General features: G+C 37.5%; 1 protein-coding gene and 1 long non-coding RNA gene across 5 annotated transcripts in view; one reads left to right on the forward strand and one right to left on the reverse strand.

The window, feature by feature from the left end:
- Positions 1 to 22674, forward strand: part of LOC140506379 (uncharacterized) — a 45568-nt gene that overhangs the window by 17117 nt on the left and 5777 nt on the right. The window contains exons 3-5 of the long non-coding RNA XR_011967906.1: positions 15688 to 15812; positions 16774 to 16965; positions 17691 to 17873. This is a non-coding gene — a long non-coding RNA (uncharacterized lncRNA). The remainder of the gene's footprint in view (positions 1 to 15687; positions 15813 to 16773; positions 16966 to 17690; positions 17874 to 22674) is intronic.
- The window catches only part of TRIM42 (tripartite motif containing 42), a 50359-nt gene continuing 33995 nt past the window's right edge, over positions 6311 to 22674 (reverse strand). For all 4 annotated transcript variants that reach the window (XM_072613509.1, XM_072613507.1, XM_072613506.1 and 1 more), the window contains one exon: positions 6311 to 6535. In XM_072613509.1, coding sequence (XP_072469610.1) covers positions 6449 to 6535 — 87 coding nt within the window. In that variant the 3' untranslated portion in view covers positions 6311 to 6448. The remainder of the gene's footprint in view (positions 6536 to 22674) is intronic.

A 22674-nucleotide genomic window follows, 5' to 3' on the forward strand; every position in this document is an offset into this window, starting at 1 on the left:
TGAGGAACTCACTGGATTCCTTATACACAACAGTAGCTCTCAACTCTATAAAGATGATAGTAGCTAAAGAAAAATATCATAGTGAGTGGTACATTTTTTTTACCCATCTCAATAGTCAAATAGTAGCCTATTTATTATGCCATACAAAAAAAAGGTGTCAGTGAATGACTTCATAAAATTTCAAAATTGAAGGTAAATATTGGCAAAAAGCAATTGCGCATAAATTATTATTTAGGATGAAACAAAACATTCAAAAGTGATGGTACCAATAGATTAGTGCAGTTGAGAAGTACAAATTCTTGATGCAAATTAACTACTTGACAATTTATCTTATTCTAGTTGGTTTGAGTTTGTATAAGAACCTTTTAGTATCATATAGTAATCATTATCATCCCTCAGTGGTTAAGGATTCCTTCCTTTAACCATATACCTGAAAGTTATTTTCCTCTTTTCTCCTCTAACTTTTTATATAGTTATCGTTTTTATTTAGGTCTCATACCCAAATGGAACTTCTTGTTGTATATGGTGTGAGTTCCTGGTTTAAACCTGTTTTCAACCACAGTGCTCTTGAATTTCCCTATCAAGTTCTTATTGAACAGAGACCCCTTCCCCCAGTAGTTTAAGTTTTTGGGTTTATTAAACGCTATGCTACTATTTTGAATTGCTTTTGAGTCTGGCTTATTTAGTCTGAGGAAGTAGAAATGTCAAAAGGTTATCACCAAGACTGATCTTACATGTAGACAGAGTAGGCTGTAATTTCAAGGCATCAGGGAAGGATCTTCTGCTCCCCACGAAACTCCTTCCCCCCCCATTTCCTTTACCTAAAAATCTTTTAGAAACGGACAGAACCCTTCATTCTATAGTTAGACTTGCAGAATTTCAAGGTGGATGGTAGTGTCAGAGGTCAACTAACTCTAACCCTAATCTTTAGAGAACTCCTACAACATTACAAAGAAGTAGTCATCCAATTTTCTTTTCAAGACCTCCAGTGATGGGGAATTCACTACTTCCTAAGGCATCCGATTCCATAACTGGACATCTCTAATTATCAGGAAGTTTTTCTTTACATCCAACATACATACCTGCCTCTACATCTTATAACTACTGCTCCTATTTCTGCTTTCTGGAGCTAAATAAAGAGAAGCATGAAAATGCTAATCCCCTAGGAGAATCATAGAATTATCGAATATTAGAGTTTGGAAGGTCTTCAGAAGTCTATCTAGTATATGGATTATAGATTGCTTTTATATAATCCACAACATGTGGTCATGCAGTCTTTTTGAATTCTTACAGCGAGGGGGAATACATTACCTCCTGAAGCAGATTATTCCTTTCTTGGTTGTCAAATTTTTGAAATTTTTCCTTCTTTTAAAATGAAATCTATCTTCCTAGAACTTCCATTAATTATTTCTAGTTTATTTTTGAGGCTAAACAGAAAAAAGTGTAATCCCTGTTTCTCATGGCTATAGAAACACTGTGACTTTCATCAATTAATCAATAAATCTTTATTTGTTGTTGAATTGTTTCAGACTCTTCCTGACTCCATTTGGGGTTTTCTTGACAATGATACTGGAGTGGTTTGCCATTTCCTTCTCCAGCTTATTTTACAGATGAGGAAACTAAGGCAAACAGGGTGAAGTGACTTGCCCAGGGTCATACAGTTAGTAAGCATCTGAGGTTGCATTTGAACTCAGGTCTTCCTGATTTCAGGCCTGGTGCTCTACCTGCTATGGCACCTAGTTGCCTCAGATCTTTGTTAAGGAACTGCTTTTTTGTTCTAAAGGCAGTGCTGGGCTTGTGCATGGTATGAGGCACCACACTTCACACTAATATATACATAACTGATATAATTCTAACCTTTCCTGAGAGTTTGGATCTGATATTTGATATCTGAAGGGTAGGGAAGGAAGTAGGGAAACAAACATTTATGAACCAGGCACTATGCACAAGTGCTTTAAAAACATCATTTCCTTTTATCTTTGCAACAATCCTGGGAGGTAGGTGCTGTTATTATCCCCATTTTATATTTGAGGAAACTGAGGCACACAAAGGTTTAGCTACTTGTCTATGTGTCTGAGACTGGATTTAAACTCAGATCTTCCTTTAGGTCCAACACTCTATCCACACCCCCACCTCACTTCCTCTAGGCAGGATTGAAAGAATGGAAGGACTATAGGACAAACCCCTAAAGGATGGTTTGGGGCATTTTTTATAGGAGTGGTTAAAAGGAACAGAAAGGTGAAGGCACATGAAGGCATCTTTCTCTGACTTCAGTGTTTTGTTTAAAGCTGGCTTGATGCTCACAAATTGTGATCCTTTGGGCATCTGGAGGTGATGTTCAGAATTTTGGTCTTTCCAACTCCTGGGAGCCTCACACCAGGAAGTGAAGGTTAAGTGAAAGTCCGAAAATTTACATACATATTAGCATAAATTCATCCCAAGTAAATGACTTTGCCAGCATTAAAGATGTCAAAGTACATTGGGACCTTGAATTTAATGAGGCTTTGGGGAATATTTTCTTGCTGAGTGACCAATGCCTCTCTCACTGTAGCCAGAGGGGTAAAATCAATTTACTTTTGAAGAGACAGAACAGTCTTGGATGGCCAGTTTGCCAGTTGTGGCAGCATGCCAGCACTGGTCTAAACAGTCACAATTATTCAGCTTATTCAAGCAACTTTCCCTGAAGCCACCCTATGATGACAGACAAGAGCCCGACTGTGTTGTGATTGAAAAGTGTTCAACAGTGAACACATTTGTGTGGATTCAGCATGTACCTGAAGGCAATACTGTAAAGTTGAAAAATTTTATATTGGTGTCCTTTCTTTTCTGAGCTCTTATCTGTTCTTTTTATTCTTTTCCTTACCTTCCCTCAGTGGTGCTTCTAAGGCATTGGTGATAGTAAACCATCAGACTTTAAAGAACCCAGTGGGATGGGAGTGATGGATCCTAGTGAGCCTTCAAAAGGTGCTACACATGCTCTTCAGAGCTTCACTGGTTGCTATCTATCTACTCTTACACATTCACCTACTTTGGCTCTCTCTGAGTTAACCAATCCTTTGTTCAGTTATCTGAACAAAGCCTGGAGCTCTGAGTCCTATGGCTTGGCATCTTAGCCACTCTCTTTGTCTTTGTTTGTCTCCCTGTATTGTTGTTTTGGTCTCGTGCTCCCACTCTCTGCTTTGGTATGATCCTCTAGTATATGATGTTTGTATGAGACCATTGTTCGTGCTCATTCTCTAACATTCCTTCCTAAGAGTGATTCACTTGTTTCCAACACTGAGCAAGGGCACTGTTGTTCTGTACTGATACCATTGGAATCTGTGGACTTCAAGCTCTCCTCTGTTCTAGTTAACTCTATCTGTGGATTTTCTAGTTCTGTTTGGAGGAGTTTTATTGGGGAAGCTCACTGTATTGCTTCCTGCTTCTCTTTCATCTAAGGTCTCCTTTCTGCTCCTTTCTCATCTCCACCCAACACTATTCCCCAGAAGAATGCCTTTTCTAGAATCCTATCACTATCAGTTTATAATAGTAAATTATGCTATATTAATCTGATAATTTCTATTAATAGTAAGAGAATGATCATTCTCGTAAGCATCATAAGAAAGAGAAAGATCATTCTCATAACCCAACCCCTACCCCCAAGGCACCAAATGGCTCAATAAACTTTGCATAGAAATCTACTGCTAGGAAAGGACCTGACAAACTTACCTTGAGGCAGATGGGACTGATGAAGCTTTTATGTATTTGCATTTTGACAGTGCAAATGCTCTATTTGGCTTAAGACAAAGGAACAAAACTTTAAATAGTGGAAGTTAAACAAGAAGTCAGTTGAGTGTTTGTGTTTAGTGCTATGTTTAGCATTTTTGAATACTTTTTAGATAGACAACCACAGTTTGCTCACTCAAAAGACTTTCTTTGCTTGGAAGTGAGGATGGCTGACAGATGGCTGTTATTTGTCCTTTGTTCTGGACAAGGACCATAATATCAGGAAAATGATGCCATGACTTGCAAGTGAATTGGACTTGAGTGAGGAAGAGATATGCAAAGTTACTGGTCTCCCTCTCTCTTCTTGAGCCATCTGGGTCCAATGGCCAGATACAGATCAAGAAAACTGTGATGACTCCGGATATAGTGGGAGACCCTGGCCTTTTTAAGTTAAGGTCTTTCCTGACTCTCAGTTTGACTGAGGCAATGCCCATTCAGTGATTAAAGCTAGGTAAGAAAAAAAGGTTCAGTGGTCTTCAGTTTTTCCTGCAAACATGAAAAAATCAAGAATAGTAGCTGGGGTAAGGGAGAGCTTTCCAGATTTCAGTTCTGGGATTGAGATGAAAGCACAAAATCTCTGGAAAAAGCCCTTCTCTAGCCGAGTGTTTCACAAACTCCATTGTCCGTGGCTCATACTGAAGCTTGAAATGTATTAATGAAAGCCATAAATACTGATATGAAGAGTTTAAAGACAAAGAATACACCTGGAATAAAGAGGGAAGTGAAGGAATGTGTGAGCAAAATAGAGGGGTTGGGGAATGGAGTGTAAAAGAAAGCAGTGGTGTGTGTTCATCCTTCAGATATGAGGAGGAGGATAGCATATGTGATAATCAAAAAGTATTTTTTTACACTCTTTACACACTTAGCAAAGCTAAGACACTATCCCCAAGCCCTGGATGTACAATGCAAAGAAAAAGTAAAAATAAGTCTTCTCCTCAAAGAGCTTATATTTTAGTATTCCTGATATTAGAAGGCAGGTTAGAAAAAGGGTGATGCCAGAGGGAAAAGTCCTTGATTTTATGTTTTTTGATTATTTAGAAAGTGGTTACAATGTTGGAGTACAACAAACAAAGAGAACACAGAAATTAATTATGGTGATGAAATTATTAGAATGCTTCCCATTTTTATTCTTCTATATAGAAAGTCAGCATTTTCCCTCTTTCCCTTTTTCTTTACTAAACCATTGAAACTGAATAATGACAAACAATTTTCTCCTTGTTGCCTTACAATGAGAAGAAAGCAAGATGATGTGAGTTGAGAGACAAGTGATGTGAGACTAATTAATAAAAAATGTGCCAGACCAAGGAGTTATATGGGAGAATGGCAGAAGATATGTGTCAGATATAATGTGAGAGGGAATGGTGGTATTTTGTGTGAGTGACACATGGTATGAGGGAGATTTCTGGAGAGTATTTGTGTTCCTGAATATGAGGTAAATAGACATTGTGCCAGGGGAATCTACGGAGGTATGTTTTATGGGGTGTGAGACAAAAGCGTGGTGTAATATGAGTCAAATAGAGCACGTAAAGGGAGATGCTAAATGGCATAGACCAAACATGGCCTTAGGGTTACAGTGGGGGAATGTGTGTGATGTGTATCAGACACATGATATGAGAAAAATCCATGAGCCGTGTTTGTTTATATCAGTCACAGAGAGTTAAAGGGGATATGATGGCAGTTTGAGGAGAGATTCTCTGGAGTGATGGTGAAGGTGTGAAGGAAGATGGTATTATGGATATAATAGATATTGGAACCTTATGTGTGCTCTCTACTTCCCTCTCCCCCCTGTTTCGCCTCTCTCTCTGGAGAAAGGGATGGGCCTGTAGTAGACAGAAGGCAGGGACTGAGCTGTGTTGGGAGGGACATGAATTGTGTCCCTGGCTTGGAATGAGGCAAGTTCAGAATCATGTTTTCTACCTGGCACTTGCACAATGGTCAATCCATGGACCAGGAATAGGGAACCTGAGGCCTCAAAGCCACATGTAGCCCTTTAGGTCCTCAAGTGTAGCCCTTTGAACATTCTATGACATTTGGATTTAGTCAAAGGGCTGCACTTGAGGACCTAGAGGGCTACCTATGGCCTCGAGGCCATGGGTTCTCCTTCTGCTTCTCCTTCTGCCCTCTGACAAATCTTCAGTAGCACTAAGAATTTCCTATCAATCCATATTCACATTGTGAGAACTACCAAGTTTCCATGGGCCACAGTTTGGAAAATGTGGCTCCAGGTCACTCTCTTCCAGTATATTTCCATTTGGACTTCAATCTTAAAATAATAAAACTTAAATCTGGAAGAAACCTTAGAGATACTTTGTCCAATCCCCTCAACTTTAAAGATGTGCCAAAGAGGTTAAGTGATATATTCAAATATCACATAGCTAGTTGGTGGCAGAACTGAGACCAGAAAGCCATTTCTTTTTCCATCACTTACTAAATCTATCCTCAGTGTGAATACAAATAAATAATGGCATGAACTCCCATAGAGCTTAGACATTTGTTAATTGATTGGCTTCATCTTGTTTTCATGATCATTAACAAGTTACGGCTCAGTATATTTTTTTTTTATTAGTGAATTAGAAGACTTGAATTAGAAGAAAGAGTTAGCCTTCAAGGAACTCCAACCTGAATAAGGAATGCTGTAAGGAATATATATAATGTGCATCTTTTAAACTTTGCTGATGGGAGCTCAAAAGCGTTTTTGGAGGGCAGACTGAATATTCTTCAGCAGCCCCCATTTTGCTCTGGACTTCCCACGACCATCTGGCGTCACTACCTGCAAACAAAACAGAGAAAACCATGGCATTAGAAAGAGGAACCAAGTGGTAGAGCTCTCAGAAAAAGGCTTATGTCTGAGGGAAACCAAGAAGGTCACAGAATTCGAGAAAATAGCTAAAGAGATCTTAGACATTATCACCCACTCACAACCCAGTTTTGCAGATAAGGGACCCTCTGAGACCTAGGAAAGTGAAGTGCCCAAGATCACACAGCTAGTAAGAAGCTAGGCAGGATGTGAACTCAAGTCTCCAGAGTCTAAATATAGCAACCAACTATTTCAGCTGTAACTTGCTATTCAAAAACATAAATGAAGTCTATAGTATGTAAATTTTTTGTTGTATTTTCCATGCTACTCAGGGTACTTTTCTCTGGGTAATTCTGGCTATTTGTCCAGTAAGAAAAAAATGATCATCAGATTTATAAACTAATTATTCAGTTTGCACTTCTTTTGTTAAGACTATTTGATTTTCTTTTAAAAAAATTCTACTCTAATGAGGCTTAAATTAAACTACGTCTGAACTTAAATTTTAATACAGTTTAATAGGAATCTGAATTTAAGTATAGATAAATCTGATTTTCCTAACTCTTGTACTTTACTTTTGAGAGTCAGATGATTTATTCATAAGAATTGATGCAGTGGTAGAGATATAGGGACAGGGGCGGGGACTGAACCTATTAATAGGGAACTTTCTAGTGAGGATACTCCTTCTCAATGCAGGTGAGCACCTTCTCTCCAGCTTTTAGTCAAAGAGTTGTCTGTACCAGTGAGGTCAAAATCAAATAGAAACCAGGTGGGAGCGCTAAACTATACTGCTTCTGGCCTCACTTGGAAGTGTTGCAGGAGGCCTAAGTGCTTCATACCTCTGGTACAAAGCACAGATAGTTTAAATAACTTGCCCAGGGTTATATATTGGGTATATGTCAGAAGTGAGATTTGATCAATTTGATAAGTTCCCCAGTCAACCTGATAAAATTATAGGATATGGACCTCTCTTTGGAGACATATGAGAGGCATCTTCCTGTGGAGTGTGGGTAGGCTCACAGATTCTGTGTTAATAAGAAGCAGAGAACTTCTAAGGATTGCCTGACTGAGACTCAGGGGAATGAACTTTCATCAAAGGAAATGATCTTTTAAAAAGTGAGCTAATGGATGCTCTCCTCCCCTCCCCTCCCCCCCTCCCCTTCCCTTCCCTCCCCTCCCCTCTCCTCCCCTCCCCTTCTCTCCCCTCCCCTCCTTTCCTTCTCTTCTCCATTTCCTCTCCTCTCCTTTCCCTCTCCTGGCCCTCTCCTCTCCTCTCCCTCATTTCTCCTCCTCTCCCTCTCTCGACATCACATGGCAGAGTAGACTTGCTTTAGGGGAAGAGGAATTTTACCCACATACATTATATTCCACTCAGGAGCAATGGACAAATTGTGACAAAAACACATAGTAAAATTGATACATCCTGTCCTGTGGCCTGAGATGAGAGATCCTGAGAATGAACTTTTCCAGCTCAATAATAGATGGCAGCAACTAAGAATTTCTGTAAAAGCACATGGCAGAGATAGACATGTATGTGTCTTGGAGGGGCGATTTTTAATTCTGTAGGCCAAATGATCCTAGAAACTAGCCTTTTTAACCAGCGAAGAGAGATTTCCTGGGCAGTGCTTCGTGGGTAATTTCAAATTTAAGCATTTCTGAGTTTGAGAGTCCAGCAATTAGGCATGTCAGAGAATGAAAGGGATTTCCTGATTCAGCATTCTCCTTGGAGAAAGAAGAGATTACCCACCCAGTTCTCACACAGTGTCCTACTTGAAAAGTAAAATTAGTGAGTTATTTGGACATGTCTTATGGGAAGGGGATTATTTGTTCAGCAGCCCTCAAAATGAGGGAGTTTAAACCGTAGGTTTAAATCTGGGAAAGGGTGTGATGGGCTCAGTGGAAAAGAGATATAACAAAATTGAAGGGCTATTCTAATAGCCACCCTGTATTTATCCCTTCTTGGGGGAGATTATGAGCTTTGTGAGCACTTCATATATTTTCTCAATGTTTATGGGTTCCTCTGTGTCCTTGGCATCACATAAGTTTTCTGTGAGATGAAATAATGCCTGTGCAATACCTAATTTGCATTTGTTACCTTGATCACTCCTAGGAATACTTTCACTCAAATTTTGGGAAACAGATATAAGCTCCAGGGCATCTAGGTGGCACAGTGGAGAGAGTAGTGGGTCTGGAGTTAGGAAGATTTATCTTCTTGATTTCAAATATGGCCTGAGATACTTATTAGCTGTGTCACCCTGGACAAGTCATTTAAGACTGTTTTCCTCAGTATCCTCATCTGTAAAGTGAGCTAGAGAAGGAAATGACAATCCATTCCAATATCTTTGCCAAAAAAAAAAACCCAATGAAGTCACAAAGAAGTAGGATATGGTGAACAACAACAACAATAAGGACAAGCTCTAACCTAAAAACAATTAGGAAATTTTCCTACAGCAGGCAAAAATGAGAAAATGACCACTTTGGTCAGATATCCAGGTAAGACTCATTCTGCATTAATCCAGGGCCTTCTGGAGGGGCTAGGATAGACCCCAGGTAATACCAAGAGTTCATTCATCATACTAACAATCTGATTTAAGTGGGCCTTAGGAAGCATTGCTAACAATAAGGTTAGTGGAAGTGATGAAATTCCAGTTAAGTTATTTAAAATACTAAAAGATGATGTTGTTGAAGTGCTGTGTTCAATATGCCAGAAAATTTGGAAAACTCAACTGACCACTGAATTTGAAAAGATCACTTTATTTCCCAATCCTAAAGAAGACAATGCCAAGGAATGAACAACTGCACTCATTTCATATGCGACAAGTTTTCAACAATATATAAATCAAGAATTACCAGAAAAGCAGACTGGTTTTCAAAGAGGCAGAGGAACTAGAGACCAAATTGCCAACATTCACTGGATTGTGGAGAAAGCAAGGGAGTTCCCCCCAAAACCCATCTGCATCTGCTTCATTGACTACACTAAAGCCTTTGACTGTGTAGATCACAGCAAAATGTCTTCAAAGAGATAGGAGTACCAGATCATCTTACTGGTCTCCTGAGGAACCTATATGCAGATCAAGAAGCAACAGTTAGAACTGAACATGGAACAACTGATTGGTTTAAGATTGAAAAAGGAGTATGACAAAACTATATATTGTCACCTTATTTATTTAACTTATATGCAGAGTACATCATACAAAATGCCAGACTGGATGAATCAAAAGTTGGAATTAAGATCAAAAGAGAGATAAGGTAGAAAAATGGGAATGTGGAAGTTCTTTTATGAGTAGAAAGTAGCTTTACATAGAATCTTGCTGCATGTTGCTCAGTTGGTTCATTTGAGTGCCACAGGAATATGATTAGAAGTATAATAAGAATGAGTTTGGTCTGAGAGAATAGAGAACGAGGATGGGTTGTTTCATCTAATGACTAATGAATGTTCTACAATTAGGGAGCCAAGGAAGTTGTACTCAGGGAATAGGAAGGCAACAAAGGCATATACCTCTTCCATTCCGAGCTTATCTGCACATGACCAAGGAGGATAAAGATGAAATTGAATTTGGCCACAAGATTTACCCAGCAGAGCTTATGTTTTTATTTTGTAATCAAGTGTTGGTCTTCTGAAGGATGTGGCGACATTTGGACCATTCTGGTTTTGTCTAGAGGATTAGATTACAAATTTAGCTACAGATTACAGTTCCCATATTTAAGAAAGCCTAGAAAGTAATAATAATACCTTCATGAGTATAGTATATTCCACTTTTCAAAGTACTGGTACATTTATTATCTTATTTTCTATAAAGTCATTAGGGCAAAGATGACAATTCCCATATGACAGATGAAACAACTGAGACAAAGAGAGAATTAGTGACTTTCCACTAACAATTAACCTATAACTGAGCTGGGACTGCAATTCCTAGTCATTTTCCTTTCTACCACATAACATACTGCTCAACTTAACAACTAGATAAAAGTGGATGGTGAAATGTATGTGCATGCTTGCGTTTATGTATGTGCAAGTAGGAGTAGTATTCACCTTACAAGAGGAATCATATCCTCGCAAAAGCATCCATCCACTGCCTTTAAATAGCAAGATCCCCTCTCACATCTAAAGCATTATTTGATCTACATACAAGTCCATAACTTTTTAGGAGCATATCTACTGCCTAAAGCAACACTCTGGAACCCTGGATGGAAGGAATACGTCAGAGTAATTAGGGCTGTACTCCTTAGCATCTTTAGGATGGAAGTTACATTGACTCAATAAATTTTTGCTATTACTCTGTTAAATCTGTTCAGTATCATGCTTCCAGATCTGGGGTGCACTGTGCTCATCTGGCTGAGTGTTAAGATGCATGTTGTCTATGTTCCTCCTATCAGAGCCATAATTAGCCAGTTGCCACCCAGGACAATTGAGGGTTGTTGTTAGGGTTGTTTTTGGTAGTGGCATGGATGGGAATATTGAAGGATAAAACAAAGCCACTACTAGGGAGGCCACCATGGTGGGAGCAGTGGTAGGAGGTAGGGCAAGCTGTGGAGGAGTCCACATGAGGTATTTAGTCTTTCCAAGTAGGTCATAATCTCAGTTGTTTGATCGCTGCAAAATGAATGAAAATGCTCTCTGTGTCTGTCCTCTAAATTTAGGAACCTTTGGACAAGGCCTTAAAGGTTCCTAGTTGTTTCTCTGACTAAAGTAGGGGAACTTTTATTCCAAAGAGAATTCCTTAAAAATAACCACCAGGTGTGAGATTGTTAGTAATAACATATTTTTAAAAGACAGGTGCATTCTCATTTATTTTACATAAATCACAAGTGATAGAAGTGTAGCAATTTTTGGTAAGAAACAATTTTGCCCCCTCATTACAGCATTTTTCATAAAAGCTTTCAGAAATGTCTGCACGGTATTGATGCCAAGGTAAAATATCCTGACTGTAAGGGAAAGAACTGAAGTTGTTATTTGTAAGAAGCTTTATAAATGTCATTCAAACATCCCATCTTATTTTCATTTGCTATTGGATTCTTTACTTGGGCAAATCATGACAAATGCTCTGGAAATTCCTGTTTCCCTGGAATACTAATAAAATTACAAAGACTGCAAGAGGAATTAGTTCTGAAAGAAAAATCTATATTGCATTTCATTGTGTCAGATAAAAATGAAGCTACAGGAAAACCTCATTAATTTGAACTCCACTCATTGATAATTTGTGATAATGGGAAACAGGGCTGGGTGGGTTGGATTGAGTTTCCTTCCTTCGCAGAGAGTACAAATTATTGTTTAAATGCAATTGCAGGAGAAATGTTACTTATTGATTAATGATATGTCTTAAATACTTAAAAGAACAAGCTGCTTACAAGCACCTTCTGGTCTTTTATAAGAACTCATTTCTCCATTATTTTTCTCCTATGCTGTCATACAATAGAAAAAAAACTCCACCAACAAAAACATTTGACTTAGAAGATCTGAGTTTTATGCCTGTCTCTGTTTATTACCATGTGGACTTAGATGATTTCTTTGAAGTCTTCAAGTCTCTTGAAAGACCTGTTCCCGTGACTCTTCATGGCATGGGTTTGATTTGAGGTTCTTGAAGGCCACTCCTGTGGAGGCCAAGCTCCAGTAGGTTCTACCATACCAGAAGGGCTTTCAGTTTGGTTCCAGTAAGGGACTGAGTTTGCTTTCCAAGCATGAGTGTAGCTAAGTGTAACAAGTTTCATCGCTAGTAGTCACTTGGTGATGAACTCTTTGGCCATGCCAACCTTCGAAAGAAAGATTAATACAAAATAACCTGCAGTCCTGTATAGTCCTCTTTTGTTTCTCCAGAAATGGTAGCAGAGTGGTAGAAATGGGGACAGTAAAAACCAAAATATTTAAATCATCTATGGACTTTAACTTAGCTGTTGGCAGCCTAAGAATAAGATTTTTGTTCATTCATGTCCACCAAATGGGCATGAGGAACTGAATAACATTAATCCTGACATTCTTAACAGTAAATGAAATCAGAAGAAAGAAGGAATTTGTAGTTAAATGCAAAGATCTCACATGTTTTCCTTAGTAGATGGTTAAAGGAGTTAGTTTTATTACGTGTCCAAAGACAACAAGAAACATCTTTTCATAGGATAGTTATTGTATTAATAAGTATTTGTAAAAAGATGACCATGAAAATAATTATAGCTTATGCAGAGGATGAAGAGATAAAGAAATTCTATGGTGAATTCCACAAAACCCTCTAAATGAAATCAATGTATACTTTGATGCAGGCAAGTAGGTGGCATAGTGGATAGACTACCTGGCCTCTAGTCAAGAAGACTCATTTTCCTGACTTCATATATGGCCTCAGACACTTACTAGCTGTGTGAACTTGGGCAAGTCACTTAACATCATTTACCTCAGTTTCTTTATGTGCAAAAATGAGCTGGAAGGAAATGACAAACTATTCTAGTATCATTGCCAAGAAAATCCTAAATGAGATCACAAAGAGTTCGCTGCAACTGAAAAATAACTCAACAACAACAAAATACTTTGATGCTCAGTATCATCAACACAAAAGTTGGAAAATTGATGAGGATGGCAAGAAATATATTGGAAAAAATAGATCAAGAATAAGTAATGACAGAGGACAAAGACTTGTGCCTATATCAGGAATCTTTGTGCCTATATATCAGGAAACTTGTTTTGAGAAATAAATCAGAAAGTATTATTAGAAATAATCAGAAGGCATGGTGATCACCAAATAACATCACAAAAAATGAACCTGATATTTAAACCAATAAGAAATAAGTCATTACTCATATGGGAATCATTCATGAACTAGATCAGGGGTGAGGAACCTGCAGCTTCAAGGCCACATGTGACCCTCTAAGACCCTAAATGAGGCTTGAATCTAAACTTCACAGAATAAATCTCATTAATAAAAGGATTTGTTCTGTAAAACTTGGATTCAGTCAAAAGACTGCACTCAAGGACCTAGAAAGGCACATGTGATCCCGAGGCCACAGGTTCCCCACCCCTGAACTAGATGTTTGGTTAAGGCAGGCCATAAACTTGTTTGAGATAAAGATTAACATTAGCATAAATCTGGAATGAAGAATAAAAATGAGAAAAAGATGAGGTATACAATTGGAACAACTCAATCTTACTGATGATGAGAAATGGGATACTTATAAAAGAAAATAAGTACATAGACACAAACTACAACAATTTATAGTGGATTTTAATCAATATATATTAATTATAACAAGGAAATAAACAAAAGCCTAAAATGGCATTTTAGTTCGTAAACATTTGGTTTATTTGCCAAACTGAGTTATATGGCAGCCAAAGGACATTTGTTTTGAATATAAACTCATTCATAAAATCTTATAGAGAAAGAATATACCCCAAGGAGGTCAATGGCTAAAAAGAGAGGCCCCATATACAGCAAAATATTTATAGTTACAATTTTTGTAGTAGCAGAGAACAAGAAACAAAGCAGCTGCCCATTCAATGAGGAATGGCTAAAGAAGTTGTGGTACATGAATGTAATGGATTGTTACTGTGATATAAGAAATGATAACTATGGCAAACACAAAAAAGCATGGCAAGATGTATATGAACTGATGCAAAGTGAAATAAGCAGAACCAGGAAAACAGTATATACAATAATGTAATTGTAAAGAACAAAGACAGTGAAACAATTGAATTTGTGAACATATAATTACAAGACTGGTTCCAAAGAAGATATATTAAGACGACATCTCCCCTTAGTCTTTTGCAGAGGAGTGGAAAACTGCATATGTCATCAGACTTTTCTGATGTGTTGCTTAGTTTTGTTGAAGTTTTTTTTCTTCTAAAAGTTATAGGGATGGGAAGAGAGAAAAATTAGGAAATGTGAGGTGTAAACAAAATTTATAAATTTTTATTTAAAATCTTATGGATATAAATGAAGGAAGATTATGAAGACTATTACTTCATAAAATATAGGAGAGAAGGGGAAAACCAGTTTAAGAAAAGCTGAGTGTAATATCCAACTAAGTAAAGTCATTCTGAGAACACAGGAATAAAAATGGAGAAGATATGAAAATATTTTTACGACCAGCTTTTTCACCATTGAATAGAGCCGCCACATATGTACTCTAATATCACCATCTCAATGGACTTTCAGAAGATGGCACTAAATTTATGGCACTAAAGAGCACAAATATAAGAAAAACAGCTGGATTAGCCATGTAGACAGAAGAGATCCAAGCTGGAGGCCATGCAATTGTGGGGGTATTGATAGATTTATTTACAAGGTTTCTGAGGCAGGGAATGATGCCAAAGATGTGGAAAAAATCTGGAGCCCTTTAATAAAGATAAAAGGTGATCAAGAGCATACTAATAGCTTCTGATCAGAGTGCCGACTTTCCCATCTCTATACATTTTTAAAAAAATGAGAATCATCTACATATGTGTTGAGGGAAATCTTTATCAGGGGATTAGCAAGGAATGGCAAGCTTTGCAAGAGATATTCCATAGTAGGTCATGTCTTTTCTTTGACATGATTGAATGCTATAAAGAATACAACATACCATTATGCTTACTATTTACTGATTATTTTAAAAAAGCATTTGATTTTTTATGCAAATTTTATTTTTTTTCAATTATCAACTTTTTTTCTCCCTCTTTCTTCCACTCCTTTTGTTGGAAAAAAAATTAAAAGCCCTTGTAACAAATATGGAAGGTCTACACATTAGTTATGTCCAAAAATACATGCCTCATTCTGCTTAATGGGTCCCTTTCTGTCAGGAGGATCATCATTGGTCCTCTGGATTCACGGCTGACCATTGTGTTGATCAGAGTTCTTAAGTTTTCAAACTGTTTGCCTTTACAATGCTGTTTTTATTATATTATTTTTTCTTCTGGTTCTGCTTATTCTGTATCAGCTCATGTAGGTCTTCTCTGGTCTCTTTGGAAATATTCCTTTTATTGTTTCTTATGGTACAATATTATTCTATTATATTCATAAATTATAATTTGTTCATCTTTTCCCCAATGGCTAGAGACCCTCCCCCTTTAGTTTTTAGTTGTTTGCTATCACAAAAAGAAATTGTTCACACACACACACACACACACACAGAGTTCCTTTTTATCTTTCTTTGATCTCTTTGTGTTACAGGTATCACTGGGTCAAAACATACTTTGGTAACTTTGGGGGCAAAGTTTCAAAAGAAAACATTTGATTTGATAGAGCAAAACATAACCTTAAAGGCTCTCTTCCAACAAGCTGTCTATTATCTACAGGTATGCTTGCAAATATTTAACAACCAGCTCTCAAAAAAAACGTATGCATGACACACTTTTAAGTTTAATTTGCATTATTAATACTTTTCTTTATCCTTTTATTAGGTCTAGATAATCAACAAAAAAGTGTATATTCTCCCAATGAAAATTTAATATTAGATTCTCCCAAGCCAGTTGAATGGGCTCCAGCAGACACCTGATTTCATCCCTATGTAAAAATTATCAAATATTTTTTGAAACTGATGACATGGATAACATTGTTTGATTACCATTGGTCATAAATATCAGGATATGTATACACACGTACACATACACACACATAGATATATGTATACATACATATATGTATTAGGAAAAACAAGCTTATCAAGGATGTTCAGAGGAAATCCAACACAGAGTCCAAATTCAAGAGGCATTCCATATGCATAGTGAGGTCCTTCAAATGTTCCTTTTTACAGATGACATTTGGTTAGTTGCACATCAACATTTCTGCAACAATGTGGATAGAGTCTCCTGGAAGAAATCCCTGACTAATCAAAAGAGTTCTACCTAAATGGGAAACACCAAGTGGATAAAGAATATCTGTTGCCAAAATAACGACATGCAAGGAGAAGGACAGTCTATGGAGCTCATTTGTTAACATATGTCTCTTGAACAAACAATACAATTGGACAACATATTGGACCCAGAATTAAACAGTAGAAAGAAAGTGGGTTAGATTTCCTTTAGGACACTGTAAAACTCCTTTAATGACCCAACTTCTCCCAGAAACACAGGCTTATCTTTTTTTTTTTTTTAACAATAATCTTCTGTTGTTTTGTATCACTCAGAGTCATGGATAGCGAGTGGTATGCTAGTAAATATTTAACAACTGGGTATCTGAAAAAAATATAAACATGACATATTTTAAAATTTAATTTGCATTTTTGTCATTTTTTTGTCATTTCCATTACTTTCTTAGGGCTACACAATCAACAAAACAATAAATCAGACCCTGATTTGTAGCATTTGCCAATTTCCAAGGTATAAACTGAAAATTTAGCAATTGGCTTGGCTCCTGCAAGCCAGTTTGAGCTGGAACACCCCATGGAAAACTATAGTGACTGAAGAATTAAAAATGAATATCATTCAGAGAACAAAGGGAAGGAATATGGTGGGTACAAAATACAACATACAGCAACTAAGAAATTTTGGAAGAAGTGTCAGAGAAAGGTATAACTGCAAAAGAAGATGGATTGATCCTGTGGGTATAGTAAGGAATTAGATGAATCAATCAGTGAGTATTTATTAATCACCCAAGGCATGGGCAACAGCTTATGCAAAAGGATGGAGGCAGGAGACTGTCACATAGCTAGGAGATCAGTTTGGCTGAAATACAGAGTACAGAAGACCACTGATTCTGGAGTCTAAGAGCTTGGGTTCAAATCCTGATTGACACAACCTATGTGACCGTGTTAACTTTGAATAGCCACTTAACTTCCCTGGTCCTCAGTTCCCTTATCTGTAATGTGAGGGAAGTGCATATGATATACTCTGAACCAATTCTCTAATTAGTTATGTCCAAAAGTGCATGTGTTATAATGGATCTTAAGTCTATTAACTCTCTGTCAAGAAATAGGTAGCATCAATACTCCTCTGGAATTGTGGTTAGTTATTGCACTGATCAGAGTTGTGAATTTTTTCAAAGTTTGATCTATGTCCTCATGACTATGAACCTATGAGTAATCCGCAGTCAACCTGGAAAGAAATGTTATAATGGGATTCTAAAGGAGTTTAAGGGACAAATGGGGGAGTTTGCATTTTATCTTAGAGGTAATATGGGACATCTGAAGCTTCTTGAACAATTTGTTTACTCCACTGATATTTATTCAATGGTAGAAAAAAATGAAGAAGATCCCAACATGTTGGATGGCTTCTCCCTATCCCTCACTCCACCAAAACTCTAAAATGAATACATACATTAACATGGACAAGAGTCACTGAGGAGAAGCAGGCATGGATGAGTTGGAATCTTCTTTGCAGGGGAGAATATCTGGATGTGGAGATCACAGATGCGTTTGGGTAAGTACTTCAGTGGAAAGTGGGGCGTTAATTGTCTGAAGCAGCACAAAACAACATGGGTCATTTTTTATATTTAGAGGTAGTATAGCATAGCTATACTGATAGATGAGGGAGTGCTAGACTTTGAGTCAAGAGGAAATGGGTTCAAATGTGACTTCTGACATTACTAGACATGTGACACTGGGCAAGTCACTAAATATCTCTGTACTCCAGGCTACTCTATAGAACTTATCTAGATCATAAATGTTTTTTGATAAGATTGATTTAGAGAATCCCTCATGCTGACAAAGCACATGCAGATCCTTTGCTGATTTTTACCCGAATTGTCATCAAACTTTCAAGTTCTAACATCTAATATCAAATCTCATATACGCTATGGGGGAAAATCTCAGGTAGGAGGAGGTCAGAAATCATAACTGACTCCTTTTCCCTTTCCTGAATTTCTATCTCCCTTGCAGGTACCTATCTATCAGTTTCTGCTTGGGAACTGGGAGCAGTCAGCCTATTGGGTATAAAACCCAGTCTCCAGGATGCTGTGATTTAAGCCCGTGTGGACACATTCCTTTCCTCTCACTGTTTTTCAAAAATGTGAAAGATAACAAAAGATAAAATGACAAATACATATAAAGGGATGAGTTTATAGAGCACAAAGCCTTTATCAATTTTTATCTTAAAATTCAATACTAAAGTTTAGCCAGAGTTTGGTTTTATTGGCCCAACTCATTGAACACCCTGTTCTAAAGTCAGCCTTCCTGCGGCATATTTCCAAAGCAAGTTAGAGACTTCCTAAGAACTGTCAACCTTGATAACCACTACCTATTTATGGTACTTCATGCTGGGATAAATGATACCACCAGAAAGAACATAGAACACATCGTTAAAGATTATGATATTCTAGGGAAAAAACTTGAAGACTCTGGGGGAAACAGATGACATTTGTAACCCTATTATTGACTGAAAATAAGGGATTGAGAAGAGAAAGGCAGATCTAGGAAGTGAACAATGGGATGAAAAGGTATTTGAGGATGGGATTTGGATGTGTGGAGCAAAGCTTAAATCACAGGAATGAATAGCTCTTCAGAAAATATAGAGTATACCTGACAAGAGGTAATAAAAACACATGGCTAAGCATCTTGTGCATCAAATGAAGGGGACATTAAAGTGAATATGGAAGGAATGAGAAAACTGCCTATATGTACCCGACAAGTCAAATATCATACAAAATTGGATGAAAATGGACAAAAAGGATGAATATGAGTAGAAATGACAAGTAATTAAGTAAGATGATATTCAGGAAGGTAGAATTTTAAAAAAAAAAACCCCACCACCTGTATAGCCTCTGATATGTATGTATAATGCCAAGAAAACTCCAAATAGGGTCACAAGAGTGATGTCATCACTTGTGCACGATTTAAATGAGGCAGAGCTGCACAAAGCCATCATAGCATCCACCTCCCAGGGTTGTTGTGAGGATAAAATGAGGTAATATTCACAAAGTACTTTGCAAACCTTAAAGTGCTATGTAAATGCAAGTGGGTTAAATCAACCAGCTTGTGTGATCCTGGGCAAGTTAATTAACTCTGTTTGTCTCAGTTTCCTCATCCATAAAATGAGCTTGAGAAAGAGATAACAACCCATTCCAGTATCTTTGCCAAGAAAACTACAAATAGGGTCACAAGTCAGACCTAACTGATCAACAACATGCCAATGTTGCAAGTACATCGATCTTATCTGATGGTACATGCAATATTACATTTACATAGTAACCTCTCTTTCTCCCCCCCCCCCCCCCCCCAACCCTTGCAACAAAAGAATGTGTTTTCTCAATTCTTTTCCAGGGCCAAATTTGGTCATTATAGTTGCTTAACATTTAGTTTCATTTTATTGTTTTTTCTCTTTACATTCTTCTAGTCATCATGTCTATTGTTTTTTTCTTGCTTCTGCCCATTTTACTCTTTATAGGCTCAATCACATTTATCAGATCTATACTAGAGACAGAAGGGATCTCAGAGACAATTTAGTTTAACCTCATTTTTTCAATTAAAAAATTTTCAATTTAAAAAATCTGCTTTCTCTCTTTCTTACTCCATCCCCTTTGATAAAACAAGGAAAAAAACTGTCCCTATTACAAATATATATAGTCAAGACAAATTCCTTCATTGACCATGTCCAAGAATGGTCATGTCCATGTCTCAGTCTGAATTCTGAATCTATTACCACTCCAAGAGTTGTTAACCATCTCATTCAAGCAGGGAAGTTAAGTGACTTGTCAAAGGTCACATAGGTAACAAGTAGCAGAAGTGGGATTTGAACCTGGGTCCTCTAATTCCTGAGCCAGTGAATTTTCCACTGTTGTTGTTTGTTATTTTCAGTTGTGCCCAGTAGTTCATGACCCCACCTGGGGTTTTCTTGGCAAAGATACTGGAATAGTTTGTTATTTCATTCTCCGACTCATTTTATAGATGAGAAACTGAGGCAAACAGGGGGTTAAGTGATTTGCCCAGTCATACAGCTATTACATGTCTGATTCAGTTTTGAACTCAGGAATATGATGAGTCTTCCTGACTTCAGGCTCAGCATTCTATCCGCTGTACCACCATGCTGTTCCATTTTCTACTATGTAAGTGCAGTAATATTCCATTACATTCATGTGGCATAACTCATTTAATCATCCCCCATTTTATGGCCATCTGGTTTGTTTTCAGCTTTTTGTTGCTACCAAAAAAAATATATTTTGACATATATATATACATACATATATATACATATATATATATATACACACACACACATATAAATGGGATCTTTCTGTCTTTGACCTCACTGAGGGGATATATATGTCTAGCAGTTGAATCTGAATCTGTAGGTGAATGTGACTTAAAGATAAAAGAGGCATTTTCAAAATGGAGAAAGGGTAGAGGCTAAAAACCATAGTGCTGGTGCGCTTGACTTTGATGCCTGGAAAAATTCTGTAATGAATGAGAAGAAAGGTTTTCTTTGTGAGCACTTAGAAGGGAAAAGGGATCTCTAAGAACTAGTATGACTTTATCAAGAAAAAACCCAAACAAACCATGCCAGATGGCCATTTTCTGACAGAATTACTGCCTTTATTGGAAGCTCAAGCCAATGTTGCAAATATAATACACCTGGATTTTTTAGCAAAGTGTCTGTCAAGAGAGCCTTCTAGACAAGGGGGAGATATATGACCTAAATACTAGTGCTGTTAAGTGGATTCAGAAATGGTTGAATGATTGGATCCCAAGAGAAGTCATTATGCCAACTCTCAAGGAGATCTTTAAGGAAGGATACCAAGGATCTGCCCTTACTACTCAGCTATTTGACATTTTAATCAGTAATTTGGGTTGAGTTTGGTGTGTGCCTATCATATATTTTGATGACACAAAGCTGGGAATGATAATCAACATACTGAATGACAGAATTCTAATTTTTTTTTTAATATAAGTGGGTTGAATCAACTATATTCAACAATGGGTTGAATCTAATAAGATGAAATTCAGTAGGAATAAATGTAAAATTATACTCTTGGGCTTAAACATCAACTTCACAAGTCCAGGGTGGTGAAGGCCTTGTCTGGATAAGAATTTGTGAGAAAAAATTGTGGCAATTATAGTCAACTGCTCACGAGTTCAGAATGACATGAGGTAACAAGGTAGCCAAAACAGGTGCCACCATCTTAGGCTCTATTAGGAGAGCATAGAGTGCTCAGGTTGAAGAAGGTGATAACCTTGCTGCACTCATCGCTGATCAGACCACATCTGGAAAGCTGTTCATTTCTAGGGCAAAATTTTAGGAGGGGCATTGTCCTTGACAGCTGGGACTATCTTTTGCTTCTTTTTGTGTCCCCAGTGCTTAGCACAGTATCCGGTATATAGTATGAGCTTAATATTGATTTATTGATTTATTAATCAACAAATTAGAACATATCCAGAGGTGGGTGATTAAGATGGTATGATGGCAAGCAAGGTAAGATTTTTCGCTGTTTTTGTTTTAGTATAATCAGGTGCCTCTGATTAAATCTTGCCGTTATCAACCAACAGTCTTTACTAGGAGTAAAGGACAGAAGCAAGTTTCTTTAACTAGAAACAGTGTATGGATTTGCATTGTTAATGATTTTAATGTGATTAAAGATCTTCCCCACCCCCACCTCCCCCAAAATTAATGGGCCTGGGAAGATTTGTAGGAAGGCTCACACCTCTTGTTAAGTTCTCAAGGGTTGTGATGCCCTCTGGCATTAAAAAATGTATAAATACTCTGAGGGTGAGGTTTTACTTTGGGGCTTACTGATTGGAAGTGTTTGGTCAGATGAGACTCTGGGCAGCCACTAAAGGGCCCCCCAACACTGACTTTGAAAACTCAGATGTTGGTGCTTCCTTCTCCGATAATTATGTATGTATGTAATGGTCAGACAGTTGGATCTGTCTGTTGATCTATATGTATTGCTTATGTCAGATACATGGAAGCATGTCTGTTGATCTTTGATTTCTCTGTATTTTCTCTGAAGGTCAGAGTGCTGAGTTTTCCCCTGAACTAAGTGAATGATACATGTGCTTGATTAAAGTGATTGTTGACCCCTCAAAAGTTGCCTTTCCTTTTAGAAATGCAAATCTAAGAACCTGTGATAGCAGACCCCTCTGTGTATGCCATGGTGCTTACAGTTACAGATGGACAAGATCTTAGAAAGGAACAGTTGAAGGGTCTGGGGATTTTAAGCTTGGAGAAGAAAAAGACTTAAGAGAAGACATTAAACTGTCAAGTGTTTAAAGAGATGTCATGATGAAGT

Source organism: Notamacropus eugenii, chromosome 5 (genome assembly GCF_028372415.1).
Source record: "Notamacropus eugenii isolate mMacEug1 chromosome 5, mMacEug1.pri_v2, whole genome shotgun sequence".
Lineage (NCBI taxonomy): Eukaryota > Metazoa > Chordata > Mammalia > Diprotodontia > Macropodidae > Notamacropus > Notamacropus eugenii.